Source organism: Drosophila guanche, unplaced genomic scaffold (genome assembly GCF_900245975.1).
Source record: "Drosophila guanche unplaced genomic scaffold, DGUA_6, whole genome shotgun sequence".
Lineage (NCBI taxonomy): Eukaryota > Metazoa > Arthropoda > Insecta > Diptera > Drosophilidae > Drosophila > Drosophila guanche.
Genome location: NW_022995743.1, coordinates 9,549,823 through 9,563,211, shown reverse-complemented (window position 1 = coordinate 9,563,211; position 13,389 = coordinate 9,549,823). Strand labels below are relative to the sequence as shown.

Below are 13,389 nucleotides of genomic sequence, written 5' to 3'. Positions count from 1 at the left end.
TTGATTCTCTGCACTCTGGTTACACTCGAATAGATCTATCGAGTGTTCTCTATTATCGATAGCGTGAAAATGATATTAGAGATGTGTGTATTTACAGATGAGATGTCACTTGGTTTATTTATTATTATTTTATTTCCGGCCAGTTGTAGAAATCTTAGTGACAATTTAATATATATAATATATAATTTATTTAGTAACAATATGTATAGTTTTTAATATATTTCTTTTTGATTTGTTAACTCGCTGCAACGAAATTGGTTGATCGCAGACGATGACTCCGCATTGACCAGGTACTTTATGTTGAATGAATGTATTTGTATAGTTTTTAATATACATCCGATACTTTTCAGTCGCAGTGACCAAGCCGAGTGCCCATCTCTAGCTGGCAGTGAAATGCCAAAGTTGTAAATTTTTTTTCGTTTCGCTGTAATGTGAATTTTTCTAATTTATTTTCGAATATTTTATTTGACAACACGAAAATTTATAAATCATAGAAGTAAAATAGCGTAAGTTGCATTTCAGGTGCAGGCGACAGTGGACTTCTGCACAGTCACGCATAGTCCACGCTTTTGCCAGTGCAGTGCCCTTTGTTCCATGTTTCAACATTTTACGCACTTTTACCTTTTAGGGTAAATATGGACACGGAGAAATCTAGCAGTAGCTCTTTCGAGGATCTGACCAATGCCGAAGATACGAAGGATATACGTAAGGTGACGGCCGAGGCAGCCGCTGAAGAAACATCAGCAGCAACGACTCTCGTCGGCGATGAGGGGGAGGAGGCCGAGAGGGAAAGTGAATGTGATATATTGGGCAACAAGCAGCTGATAAAGCGCATCATCAAGAAGGCACCGGAAGAGGCAAAAAGTCCCAGTCGCGGTGAGCTGGTAACCATTAGTTTCACCGGCAAACTCGAGGATGGCAAGGTGGTGGAGGAGGAAAAGAACTTTCAGTGTCATGTTGGCGACTACGAGGTGGTCCAGGGCCTCGATATGGTGCTGCCCATGCTGAAAGTTGGCGAAGTCGCTCAAGTCCTAGTTAATCCCCGATTTGGCTACGGGACGCTTGGGCTAAAAAAAGACAACGACGGGGACTACATCGTCCCACCAAATGCGCATGTAAGTGAAGGCATAGCGAAGACACGACTATTTTCACGATTTTCTTGATGGGTGTTTACGATTTACAGCTTACCTATGAAATAGAGCTGCTAGATTGCAAATACGAAGAGTTTGCAGATCTGAAGACCTTTGAAGTGATCCGCAAATATGGGTTTGTTAGAGCACAGCAACTCCCCTTCCCAAATCACATGATCACAAGAGAAACTGTCTTTCCCTTTGCAGCACCCGCAAGAAAGAGCGAGCCAACTACTTCTTCAAGCGGCTGGAATACAATACTGCCATTCACCTGTACAGACGTGCTCTCGACTATTTGGACACGCGTGATGGGGACCCGGAATCTGAATTTGACAAAGAAGATTTGCAGGTGAGCCAAAATAAGTAGTGACATGTCCCACAGTGAACTCTAAAGAATCCATTTGACTAGCTCTCCAACAGTGAAACGCAGGCCATTCTGGACGATCGTTTGATTGTCTACAACAACCTGGCCATGACTCAGATCAAAATTTCCGCTTTCGACGCAGCCCTAAAGTCTGTGGAGAACGTCTTGCGCTGTCAGCCGAATAACCCAAAGGCCTTGTACCGCAAAGGCAGGGTATGTGAAATATTTAGTTTTTATTCCTGTTTATGGTGTTTGACCAACAATTTCGGTGTAATCCCTTGTAGATACTGGAAGGAAAGAACGACACGCAGGGTGCTATTAAGTTGTTCCAAAAGGTGGCTACACTCGAACCTGAAAATCGCGGAGCTCAACAGGATCTGGCCAGGCTCTTTATCAAGGCGCGTCGCGATCAACACAACGAAAAAGAAATGTACCAGAAGATGTTGGGCCAGGCCAAGAAAATGGAACAAAAGACTGCTGCCCGGCAAAAACAACCCCTCGTGGAGAATTCCAAGGTTCTTAAAACACATTCAAAAAGGGAGTAAGAGAGTGCAATTTTTTAACTATTATATTTGCTTGCAGCTGAAACTTTTGGGCTATCTAATGGGCTCCATATTGATTGGCGTCGCTGGCGTTGCCATTTATCGTTACAAGTACTAAGGACATGCATTGAACTTGACTCGATATCCACTGTGTACTTTTGTTCAATTCAAATACATTTTTAAAATTATACACAGAACCGTCAAGTCAAAATTATGAACGTTGAAATGCCGTAATAGAGCAATTACGTAGGCGCGTAAAAATAAATGAAATGGCTCTTGTTGTACGACTTCTACTATGCACACTTTACCCGTAGTCTGTATGTATATGTCAAAGGTATGGTTTTGGATAATATACATATAATGTTAATGCTTAGTTATAATCAAATACATTCTTTTTCATTCAAGTAACAGGAATTGTTAAATAAAGCATAATTTTCTTTTACTTTACTCATTAATGAAATGCAATACCAATTAAACGAGAAAGGACAACCTAAAATAGGTTTAAACAGTGGGAGCTCTCCTTGATCCTTGTTGATAATGGTGATAAATATTTATAGATTAAACAGCTTCTCGCCGGAAGGGATCCTCAGTTTCTTGGAAAATACGGTGTACGGATACTCCATCTTGATTACAGGAGATTCAAGGAAGCCAGGAAGGTGGCTTGATCGACGTTCTGGGAAATTTTCTCAAAATTGTTATATATTTCTTATACAAAATTCGAAATTTACAAATAATGCACGTAAATAACGCCCTTAATGTATTTAATGGTATATTTAATAGACGTTGTGGTATATTTCATGAAAACTGCGGTATCGCGCTTTAGGGCATATTTAGCCCATTTTCAATGCTGAATCATTGCGCAAAATTGAATTAACTGCACACAACGGTTGTTTTTGCAGTGTCAGTGGAGGTGTGAAGCTTAAAAAAACCAATTTTATATTTATATTCATAGCAGCCGAAATGCAGAAGGTTCTCCTGCTGCTGGCCGCTTGCCTGGCTTTGGCCGTGGCAGATTCCAGCTCTCGTTTGCTGCGAGTGCCGCTAAATAGATTCCAGTCGGCACGCAGACATTTTGCCGATGTGGGCACAGAACTGCAACAATTGCGCATCAGATATGGAGGAGGAGATGTTCCCGAGCCTCTCTCCAACTACATGGATGCCCAATACTACGGACCCATATCGATCGGTTCTCCACCGCAGAACTTCAGGGTGGTCTTCGACACCGGCTCCTCGAATCTGTGGGTGCCGTCGAAGAAGTGTCACCTGACCAACATTGCCTGCCTGATGCATAACAAGTACGATGCCAGTAAGTCGTCGAGCTACGCCAAGAACGGAACCACCTTTGCCATCCAGTACGGCTCAGGTAGCCTTTCCGGCTACCTATCCACCGACACACTCTCGATGGGTGGCCTGGACATCAAGGGTCAGACCTTTGCTGAGGCACTGAGCGAGCCCGGCCTGGTGTTTGTTGCTGCCAAGTTCGACGGCATTCTCGGACTCGGCTACAGCTCGATATCTGTGGATGGAGTCAAGCCTCCATTCTACGCCATGTACGAACAAGGCCTGATCTCGTCGCCAGTGTTCTCCTTCTATTTGAACCGAGATCCGGCTAGCCCTGAAGGTGGTGAAATTATTTTCGGAGGCTCCGATCCCAAGCACTACACCGGAGATTTCACGTACTTGCCGGTCACCCGCAAGGCCTACTGGCAAGTCAAAATGGACTCGGCCGCCATTGGCGATCTGGAGCTGTGCAAAGGGGGCTGCCAAGTAATTGCCGACACTGGCACCTCTCTTATCGCCGCCCCAATGGCTGAGGCGACCTCGATCAATCAGAAAATAGGTGGCACCCCCATTATTGGTGGCCAGGTGAGCTTTCAAATTGATTTGCCCGATAGGAATTGCTAATCTCTGTCTGTCTCTGCTTCTAGTATATTGTTTCCTGCGATCTGATTCCCAATCTGCCGGTCATCAAGTTCGTGCTGGGTGGCAAAACCTTTGAGCTGGAGGGCAAGGACTATATTCTGCGTGTGGCCCAAATGGGCAAAACTATTTGTCTTTCTGGTTTCATGGGCATTGACATCCCCCCACCAAATGGCCCACTCTGGATTCTGGGCGATGTCTTCATTGGCAAATACTACACCGAGTTCGACATGGGCAATGACCGTGTGGGCTTTGCAGATGCTAAGTGAACAATTAAATACATTATACTCGAACACTAAAGTGTACTTTATAGCTTACCCAAATGGGGGCTTTCTTCGATTGAACTCGTGAAATAAATATTACCTTATGTATACAATTTCTTTGTTTGCTCCGGAGTTGTTATTGTCGCTACGGGCGATCAGCTTTTTTCAAAATTATCAGCACAACTTTTATTTACTTTTTGCTTTCGTTGCGATTTGATAAGGTCCGAGCATTGTTGACTGTATTATGCACATACATACATACATATGTGTATGTACATATGTATTTAAGATTTTCTTTGTTTGTTTGTTTTAATGCCATTTGTCATGAAAATTGCGGAGGTTGAACTAGCAATACGATGCACTGATTAGTTACACTCAATTAATTCTGTATAATATACAGTGATATGCACATGTATATATATTTATAATGTGATGTAGAAAGGAAGTTTTCATTATCTTGTGGTCGTGGTGCAAGCTGAGTCAACTTCAATATCAATCAATTCTATAATCGCCCAGTCTTAAAGAGCATGACTTGGATAAAGCTGTCTGCTGTGAAACGATTAAGCTGGCTGCTATAAAATCCAATATTAAAGCTTAAAATGCGCCCAGCTGGAATGTAGTAAGTGTTGACTTCCTTGGCTAGATCCGCTCCTGTTTCACCTACATTTTTGTAGTTTGTTGTCCTCAGTTATCAGCTAGGCTTTTGGCTTGGCCGCTAGATAGCCTATCAACCTATGGCCCGATCTAATAACAATTGACGCTTGTGGGTTCTTCCGGATTAGTCTTTATTCTGACGTCCATCATTCAGCATACAACTCCATAGATAGCTTTTTGGCGTGCATCGTATATATGTAAATTTGTATGAATCGTCAGTGGAAGTTCTCATGTTCGGTCATGGTGCCCATGGAGCGTACTTTGTACCCAAGACTGAATCAGCACGAATTGCCAACGCCGAGAACTCTCCACAGACATAGATACACTCGGACACAGTGCCATGTTCTGGTTGATTTTTCAACAATGAGTTTATTACACAATAAAAATAGAATTTGGATAGATAAGGGGGCGTGGGTGAACGTTTAATACTAGGCAAAGACACTAAACTAGTAGATACAGGGTAGCGTGCTTCTGGGACTTGAACTTGTTATTTCGATTTGACATTGGTCGCCAGATCGTCATCCGACGTCGCTGTGGTTGCCGCCACATCCTCACTGGTGGAGACGGGCTCTATTTCGGGTTGTATTTCAACGCCCTTGGCGGTGCTCAGGCTGGGCTCACGCTCCTCATCGGACTCTGTCGACTCTCGTATTAGCTGGAGCGGTGTGATTAGTTTGCCATCTTGCACCTTGTACATATCACAGGTTTCGTTCACATAGCGGTTGAATACGTCCGGCTTGTCGGCGTACACATGGTGGCCCGCGCCAGTTACGATCTTGATGTCCACCATGTTGCTGCCCCGCTGGGACTTGATCTTCTCGCCCGAAGAGGAGTCGATCCAGGAGCGGGAGCCGTATATGAATGTGATGGGTATGTCGCTGCGCACGTCCTTGATGCGGTTGATCATCGGATGCTTGGCCCAGCCGAAGGATTGCATCATGGTGTGGAAGGCCGACTCCCCGCTGGGATGCTGTGCGTTACACTGATGTATGTACTGGGGCAGCAGGTTGATGTCCTCCTCGATTGTGGTTTGGAATTTGCGCATTATGTCTGGTCGCGTCTTCTGCACCACCCACTGGCCAAAGGGTCCAGCTGCGCGCAGGGCCCACAGCGGATTCAGCGGTGTCAGCACCCTGGCTATGGCCCTGACCCACAGGGGAATCTGTTTGGTGTTGTTGGGGTCTGTGGGCTTCTCGGGGAATCCCCATGGATCGGCCAACACCAAATGCTTGACGCGCTCTGGATGACTCAGGGCGTAGCTGGAGGCTATGAAGCCACCCATCGAGTGGCCCAGCAGGATCATGTCGTTGATGTTCATCTCGCGCCGCCACTCCTCGACAGATTTGACGAACTGCTTCTCACACACCAGCGCATCCTTGGCGAAGAGGGGCCGAGAGCTGCGGCCGAAGCCGAGGATATCCATGGCATAGACAGGTCGTCCCTTGGCAAAGGAATCTAGGTTCATCACCCATAGGGCTATGCCCGCACCCAAGCCATGCAGCAGGACCAATGGCACCTCCTTGGACTCTGTGTTCATGCTAATCGTCCAGATCTTGTCCGCCTCGCCCACAGCCGGGCCAATGTCCACGAAAAAGCCACGATAGGGCAGCTTCAGATACGAAAGAATCTTCTTTTCCACGGTGCGCAACATGATCGGTGAGCTCGATGTCCAGTTAAATATCCATTTCCATAGCCAAAAACTGTTGTTTTTCGGATCCTGAAAGAGAACAAAAATCACATTTAAATGTTGGCCAATCGAACAGCAGTTTATTTACATATGTAAATGTAAATGTCACGCTAGCTGAGCACCCCTGTATAGTCCATCCCATCCCCCAGGCCACACGACAGCACAGCCCCAGAGGTACACGAATTACTTAACCCACGAGAGTCTATTGCGCAGTTGGATAGAAATCGACACCAAGCTCATGGATTTTCCTGTTCTGTTTGGCTTCCGCTTCGCTCCTCCTTACCTCTAGATCCATTCCCGAGTTAAATCTCTGCGCGACTGTGGGGAGCGGCAATGTAGCATTTTTGGCGATGTTGGCATCGCTTGCCAATGTCAGCGACTCGCTCATTATGCTCTTAATTTAGATTTTCGTCACTCTTTAAGTTTGTTGCGTCAGCGCCGGGGAAATTGCACAAAATTTAGAAAGGGAAAAACAAAGCAAGAGCACGCAACTACTGAAAATTAGTGTCTCTCCGCCACCATATGCGTGTTCTATGTGTGCTTACGCCTAGAGCTCGGATATTTAAATGTATTGACACGAAAGTAAAATCTAGTTGTACCCTTTCCTCGCCAGCTTTTTGTCGAGTTGTGATGACTTTGAACTTTTGTTTGGCTGGACTGGAATGCCTCGGGTTGGGTGGGAATGGATTCTTATCAATTATAATGGTGAAATAGATTTGTTGTGTTTAAGTGTTTTAGGGGCAACATTAACATATACAAGCGCAGAAAACAACACAAAAAAAACAATTGCAGCTCTGGTCACACAACCAGCTGGCTAATTGTCAGCTGTTTTAACCATCGATGTATCGACATTTTCACACTGAATTGTAATATATATTATTTTGTCTGTAAATCTGTATTTGGATTGAGGAGAATGTGTTTAAATATTTTCTTTACCTCGAAAACGCATTTTTTTTCTCAAATAAAATATCGATGGATGGAAAAATCCATCGAACTATCGCACAATTCTATGATCGTTTGCCAGTGCTGAGAATTTCAAAAAAATAGACCAAGGGAATACGATATCGTTGCACATATACTTGAGTTATATGATTAATTTGAATTCGAAATGTTGTGGTAGCAAATAAGCAACAATTGCGGCTCTGGTCACACAATAAGCAAAACAGTGCTGGGAACCGTGCAAATGCTCGCCGGTAGCCGGAAAACAACAATTTTGATAACATAACTGCCACTTTCAAATGAATCCGATCGATTTTAAAAAACTGGTTATCACAAAACCGCACAGCTCAAACTTTTCCACATGCATCACCAACAAAAGGAGAACCTTATTCCAGATGAAATGCAAAGAAGAAGCAGAAACCCTTACGCTACGGTCACTCTGAACGGGACTCTGCTTCACTTAATCGAATCCCACGCGGCATGGATGGCATTAATAAATACAATGAATTTGTGGCTCTCCACAAGTCCCAATTGGAGACATTGGCTGTCCCAGTGCATCTTTGGCCAGCGCTTTATCGAAAGTTGACCACAGAAACCTTTGATGCCGGTGAGGTTCTGCAACTGATGTTGATTGACTACGACGAGGATGTGGACGAAGAGAATGGCGACGATGACGATAGCACCAACCCAGTATTCGCCTTGGGAGTGGCTCGCGAAGAGGGCATTAAAGTTAGCGATCCCCTTGCCGTTTACTTGATAGATCATTGTTGGACCTTTCGGCTGAACAACGCACGTCAGACACTGGAAGAGAACCCCCAACTGGCAGATCGATTGTCAGCCATGACGGGCGTGGACCTGGAGCACGAGCAGCGCGTTGACAAGATACTTAAACGCCTGTGGAGATACTGTCATGCCTACTCCATTCACCACGGGGGTAACTCCGATGAGGATCGCACACCCATTTGGTATGTGATGGACGAAATAGGATCGGCCGTGAACCACTCGGATGATCCGAACTTCCGCGTTGTGCCATTGCTATACCTAGACACCCACACCACGTATAGTATTATGTTTCCAATCAAAGATTGCGAGCAAAATGAGCTACTGACGCGGGATGTGGTCGAGTATGTGGCCAAGGATGCGCCACAGCGAGCTGCCCTGCTCTTGCCCTGGGTCGAAGAAAATCTCAGTGGCGTGAGCTTCTTACAGGCGGAGCCCAGCGCTGACTACTTTACCAGCGGACACATACCAGAAACATATCCAAAGAGGAACACCAATCCCTTGCCAGTGCAAGGTCGCTGCGATGCATTAAAGGTTTATGCCGAGTACGAAGTGGTGCGGCAGCATTTGACAGATGAAAAGTTCCTCTTGGTCGACGCTGAAGAGGAAGCTGACGTTTTGTGGCTTACCCGTCACTTCAAAGCATTTGAGGAATTATCCGAGCAGACGCCCAGCAAGTTCATAAATCAGTTCCCATTTGAGTATGTGATCACCATCAAAGATTTGCTCAGCATTGTAGGTCGTCGGGCAGCCAAGGAGCATCACGATGGAGTCAGTTTGGAGACATATCCCGCCTGGCTGCCCACCACATACAATCTGTCAACAGAGCTGACCGAGTTTGTCGCGTATTACCAAGCCAGGGCAGCCAAGGGTCTGGACAACCATTGGATCATCAAACCCTGGAACCTGGCACGTGGCCTGGACACTCACATAACCGACAATATCAAGCAAATTGTGCGTCTGCCTACCACCGGCCCCAAGATTGCCCAGAAGTATATCGAGAGACCTGTTCTGTTCCGTCGCACAGAGCTGGATTGTCGGGTCAAGTTCGATATTCGGTACGTGATACTGCTAAAGAGCGTTCAGCCACTGGAGTCCTATGTCCATCGGAAGTTCTTCTTGCGCTTCGCCAATCATCCCTTCTCGCTGGACCACTTCGACGACTACGAGAAGCACTACACAGTGATGAACTACCAGGAAGAGGCGGAACTGCATCATGTCAAATGCGATGACTTTCTAACTCTGTGGCAACAGCAATATCCGGACAATAATTGGACAGAGATTGAGCAGCAAATCTGTGACATGCTGCAGGAAGTGTTGCAGTGTGCCTGCCAGGAGCCGCCGCCCTGCGGTCTGGCCTCTTGCCCCCAGTCCCGGGCACTTTATGCCGCCGACATAATGCTGCGGTGGATAGACGAGGAGAAGAAAGTCATGCAGCCACAGCTGTTGGAAATAAATTGGACGCCCGACTGCAAGCGAGCCTGCGACTACTATCCGAACTTCTTCAATGACATTTTCAAGCTGCTTTTCCTGGACGAGAACAATGACGAGATCTTTCGAGCACTCAACTAATGGAATTGTTTGTTCTTAATGCTTATCGCTTATACGTGTATTTCATTTCATTTAAACTATACAAAACTTAATTAATTTGCATTTTGTACAATATACAAATAAGTGTATGCTTCTATGCGTGGGGTTGGGATGATAACTAATTATGATTATGGTTATGCTTATGCTTAGGGCGTATTCTAGCACAGACAGCAAGTCAGTAGTCGGTAGTCAGTGGGTGGTGTGTCTATATAACTTATTAATCTATCATAGCTTGGATAAAGTAAGACAAATTCAAGTGTGGACAGTTTCTGTAACTGTCTCGTGTCTGTGTGTGGAGTTCAAAGAGTGAAGGCTTAATGCTAAAATGTTTTACAATTCTCAATTGCAAATGGCACTTGATGAACGATGTACTAAATGTGGTAAAAGGCATTCCCATGAATATACAAATATATGTAAGGCAATTTATAAGGCACCCAAGAAGTAAAGGAATATCAAAAATGAAATAAATACGTTTCAATGCGTATCACTAAGAAATTAAATCAATTACACCTTCATTCGTCTTGGCTTAACTCGGAATAATACAATTACCAACTAATAGTGTGTGAAAATGCAAGGGGGGAAACCCTAAATGAAATGAATGAATCTTACACTAACCGTCCGCTAACCTCTAGGTGAATGCAACTAATTAATCGCTTACACAACTATCTATCGACTACAACCAGACTTAAGCGCAGACCTAAACGCACGCCTCGTCAAAGTCCAAGCGTATCTTCTCATCTGCGGAAGCTAGCTTATGTATAGTCTTTTTGATGCGCAGGGCTGGCAGGCGAACATTTGGATTCTGGTGCCAGCACTCCTTCATTAGCTTGGACATGCCGGCCAGCAACTGCAAAACATAAACAATAATTAGTCTTGAAATTCAGATAATTGAAAGATATTCACATACAGGGTCTGAGCTCCAGCGATTGGGAATGGAGGGTCTGTAATTGTCAGTGCAGACAACTTTGCGCATATCCTCAAAGCTGGGATCCATTGGCACCACATCATAGAAGGGCACTTTGTATTCCTCAGCAATGCCGCACGAGATGGTGCGGCGACAAACCTCCCACAGTACCAGACCAAAGGCGTAAATATCCGTTCGGCGCAAGGCCTCAAAGCATTCCATGTCGATGCCGTCGTCCAGAACCTCGGGTGCCATATACCGCTTGGTGCCGACTTTTGGATTGTGCCCCAAGTCCAGCTGTCCCGTGACATGTGAGTGGGTGACAGCCAGGCCAAAGTCGGCTATCACACAGGTGCCATTCGAAGTGACCAATATGTTCTTGGATTTCAAATCTCTGTGGGCCATGGCTGGCTTTCCCTCAGTGCCGAAGATTTCTGTGTGCAAGTGTACCAAGCCATTTGCTATCGACAGGCAGATCCAAATCATATCGTTGTGACTCAGGGCATTGCGGTTCAAGTGATCGAACAGCGACCCAAGGGGGTAGTAATGTGTCATTAGCCAAAGCTGGGTGCATGAGTTCCGCGACGTCATATCGGAGCCAATGAAGCCGAGAATGTTCTCATGGCGCAACAAAACAGTGCTGCAAGAAAGAAAGACCAAGGATTGGCTATCATTTGAAAATTTGAGCAGCAAATGGAAGCTCATACCTGTAGATTTCCGTTTCCCGCTTCCAGGACTCTTCGTCGCGACTGAAGAATATTTTGACGGCTATGCTCTCGCCATGCCAATGACCACGCCACACCTCGCCGTATTTGCCCCTCCCGATGCACTCGATCAGGGTCACCTGCTTGGCCAGGGTGCGCTGCACCAGCAAGGGCAGGCCACTGCCCGATCCGGAAGTCACCGAATGCTGCAGGTATTCACGCAGGGTGCTGTCTCCAGCGCTGGTGGCGCGCAGCAGCTCATCGTTGACCAAATACGACTCGGGATCCTGCTTGGTGCGCGAGGCAGCCAAGCGCTTGCGGTGGCTCCTCCGTATGTAATAGATGGCCACAGCGCCCAGCAGAGTTATGATCAGAAAGGGTCCCAGAATGGCCGCGGACATCTTGCTGATGTTGCTGGTGTCCGCCGTTATGACTGTCACATCGCCGCTGACGATCGGCGGCAGCTCAGGAAAATCTCCGCTATTGCAAAAGTCGCCAGTGCAGCAGGCAACGTTGTACTTGGGAGCGTTCCGCTTGGTCGGTCCATTCAGCTTGTTTAACGAGTTCTGGTTGCAGATCAGTGGCAATTGGTCCGGTGACGTTGTGCAGCCACGCCGCACGTTTTCCTGGCCATCGGCATCCCGTGTACGTGATTTCCAGCACTACAGAACAAAGAAGAAGCCCTTCGTTAATGGCATGGATTCGTGGCTTAACTAAAAGCTCTCACCTGAATGGCATTCTGGCATGTGTGTGACAGCTCTAAGGGATCGAGACATGGCGGGTCGCACGAGTAGCATTTGTATCTGTTTATAGAAAAATGGTAATTAACAAATTGCCGAAGTAAGTAACAATTACTACGAGTATGAGTATGTCAAGCTATAGATAATCCCTCAAGCGTAGATTTTACCTTCTTTTCATGCGTCGCTTACTCTTAATGTGTCTCCTACTCAGAGACAAGCAGCGTGAGAAATGGGATTAGATTAAAAGGGATTAGCAATAGGAACTTCAAGCCGGGACACCAATGAATAGATGCGAGTCTTAGTGTAAATATGTATTTGTTTATAAAAAATCACCTGGGATGCGTTTGCACCGAGTTCTGTGGCACGGCTGGAAACTCTTTGCCATTCATATGAGCGGGCAGTTCCATGTCTATTTCCTGATTCTCTTCCAGCAGGCGCTCGCTGATTTCAGCTGCAAGACAACAAGAAGATGTTACACATACACATAAACACTATCTGTCTCTCTCTCGCGTACACACACCACCCGCCAAGTTCTGTATACGCATCGGGGCATCTGTATGAGTTGGTGTGTGTGTGTGTGCGCGAGTAAATCATTAAGAAAATGCACTTTTATGCTCGTACGCCCACGAAAGCATACAATCTCGTTTATATAATGACATTTCCCATGCAGAGTTTTCGCTCATTTGAATGCAAGCAACTTATTTTCAGCTCCTGCATCGACAGATACGCAGCACAATCGGTCAGAGCCGTAGCATATGAAAACAAATCAGGGCTGTCCAAAACACACAATAGCCATAGCCGTAGGCAATTTTTCAACCACTTTGTACGAGCTGCAGAAGCGCCCGTACTGTCAAACTTTGATATGATTCTGATAGCCAACACATCCAGTTAATACGCGATACCGATTTAAACGTACCTCGTGCATTTTTGCATACCAATAGCGAGAATAGAAAAATTAAAAATAAATTGGACTCCATTTCTCCATTCCGTGTATGTGCTGGTGTGACCAAAGGATTCCGAACAGTGTGACCACTGAAAAATAAAATAAATCGACTTAATCAACACATTTGGAATGCATTGTTTTGATTAGATATGCAATTCGTTCAATTCATTGGGAAGTGTGCATTTTCTGTTAATTTTATACATATACAATATAATTTAGTTATATTTTT

The 13,389-nt window shown here is 45.6% G+C and overlaps 5 protein-coding genes across 8 annotated transcripts; 3 read left to right on the top strand and 2 right to left on the bottom strand.

Annotated features, from left to right (window-relative positions):
* Window positions 1-364: 364 nt before the first annotated feature.
* LOC117585632 (peptidyl-prolyl cis-trans isomerase FKBP4) lies at window positions 365-2,462 on the top strand. Its single transcript, XM_034275220.1, has 7 exons — window positions 365-506; window positions 629-1,115; window positions 1,184-1,266; window positions 1,338-1,479; window positions 1,540-1,707; window positions 1,779-2,009; window positions 2,077-2,462. The coding sequence occupies exons 2-7, from the start codon at window positions 636-638 to the stop codon at window positions 2,152-2,154; spliced, it is 1,182 nt and encodes a 393-aa protein (XP_034131111.1). The 5' UTR covers window positions 365-506; window positions 629-635; the 3' UTR covers window positions 2,155-2,462.
* Window positions 2,463-2,904: 442 nt separating this feature from the next.
* LOC117585643 (lysosomal aspartic protease) lies at window positions 2,905-4,332 on the top strand. The gene is made up of 2 exons (XM_034275232.1): window positions 2,905-3,902; window positions 3,965-4,332. The coding sequence occupies exons 1-2, from the start codon at window positions 2,997-2,999 to the stop codon at window positions 4,223-4,225; spliced, it is 1,167 nt and encodes a 388-aa protein (XP_034131123.1). The 5' UTR covers window positions 2,905-2,996; the 3' UTR covers window positions 4,226-4,332.
* Window positions 4,333-5,222: 890 nt separating this feature from the next.
* On the bottom strand, window positions 5,223-7,285 carry LOC117587394 ((Lyso)-N-acylphosphatidylethanolamine lipase). Of its 3 annotated transcripts, none has more exons than XM_034278066.1 (2): window positions 7,160-7,285; window positions 5,223-6,590 (listed from the first exon to the last, which is right to left on the bottom strand). In XM_034278066.1, the coding sequence occupies exon 2, from the start codon at window positions 6,522-6,524 to the stop codon at window positions 5,361-5,363; it is 1,164 nt and encodes a 387-aa protein (XP_034133957.1). In that variant the 5' UTR covers window positions 6,525-6,590; window positions 7,160-7,285; the 3' UTR covers window positions 5,223-5,360. The 3 variants fall into 3 exon arrangements, with proteins under 3 accessions (XP_034133957.1, XP_034133949.1, XP_034133942.1); XM_034278058.1 differs by having other exon boundaries at window positions 7,137-7,284; XM_034278051.1 differs by lacking the exon at window positions 7,160-7,285 and adding an exon at window positions 6,844-7,127.
* Window positions 7,286-7,904: 619 nt separating this feature from the next.
* On the top strand, window positions 7,905-9,926 carry LOC117581314 (tubulin--tyrosine ligase-like protein 12). The gene has a single exon (XM_034268378.1). The coding sequence runs from the start codon at window positions 7,980-7,982 to the stop codon at window positions 9,849-9,851; it is 1,872 nt and encodes a 623-aa protein (XP_034124269.1). The 5' UTR covers window positions 7,905-7,979; the 3' UTR covers window positions 9,852-9,926.
* On the bottom strand, window positions 9,857-13,264 carry LOC117581315 (activin receptor type-1). Of its 2 annotated transcripts, XM_034268394.1 has the most exons (7): window positions 13,134-13,264; window positions 12,551-12,668; window positions 12,385-12,420; window positions 12,205-12,280; window positions 11,481-12,139; window positions 10,777-11,413; window positions 9,857-10,716 (listed from the first exon to the last, which is right to left on the bottom strand). In XM_034268394.1, the coding sequence occupies exons 1-7, from the start codon at window positions 13,192-13,194 to the stop codon at window positions 10,567-10,569; spliced, it is 1,737 nt and encodes a 578-aa protein (XP_034124285.1). In that variant the 5' UTR covers window positions 13,195-13,264; the 3' UTR covers window positions 9,857-10,566. The 2 variants fall into 2 exon arrangements, with proteins under 2 accessions (XP_034124285.1, XP_034124297.1); XM_034268406.1 differs by lacking the exon at window positions 12,385-12,420.
* Between the last annotated feature and the right edge of the window lie 125 nt (window positions 13,265-13,389).

Excerpts from the sequence above, each read along its gene's own strand:
- LOC117585632 (XM_034275220.1), top strand. The coding sequence starts at position 636 with ATGGACACGGAGAAATCTAGCAGTAGCTCTTTCGAGGATCTGACCAAT. Across the intron at positions 1,267-1,337 it reads GAAGTGATCCGCAAATATGG|CACCCGCAAGAAAGAGCGAG; the intron begins GTTTGTTAGAGC and ends TTCCCTTTGCAG. Across the intron at positions 1,480-1,539 it reads TTGACAAAGAAGATTTGCAG|CTCTCCAACAGTGAAACGCA; the intron begins GTGAGCCAAAAT and ends CCATTTGACTAG.
- LOC117585643 (XM_034275232.1), top strand. The coding sequence starts at position 2,997 with ATGCAGAAGGTTCTCCTGCTGCTGGCCGCTTGCCTGGCTTTGGCCGTG. Across the intron at positions 3,903-3,964 it reads CCCCCATTATTGGTGGCCAG|TATATTGTTTCCTGCGATCT; the intron begins GTGAGCTTTCAA and ends CTCTGCTTCTAG.
- LOC117587394 (XM_034278051.1), bottom strand. The coding sequence starts at position 6,948 with ATGAGCGAGTCGCTGACATTGGCAAGCGATGCCAACATCGCCAAAAAT. Across the intron at positions 6,591-6,843 it reads ACTCGGGAATGGATCTAGAG|GATCCGAAAAACAACAGTTT; the intron begins GTAAGGAGGAGC and ends GTTCTCTTTCAG.
- LOC117581314 (XM_034268378.1), top strand. The coding sequence starts at position 7,980 with ATGGATGGCATTAATAAATACAATGAATTTGTGGCTCTCCACAAGTCC.
- LOC117581315 (XM_034268394.1), bottom strand. The coding sequence starts at position 13,194 with ATGGAGTCCAATTTATTTTTAATTTTTCTATTCTCGCTATTGGTATGC. Across the intron at positions 12,140-12,204 it reads CATGCCAGAATGCCATTCAG|TGCTGGAAATCACGTACACG; the intron begins GTGAGAGCTTTT and ends TTTGTTCTGTAG. Across the intron at positions 11,414-11,480 it reads CGGGAAACGGAAATCTACAG|CACTGTTTTGTTGCGCCATG; the intron begins GTATGAGCTTCC and ends TCTTTCTTGCAG.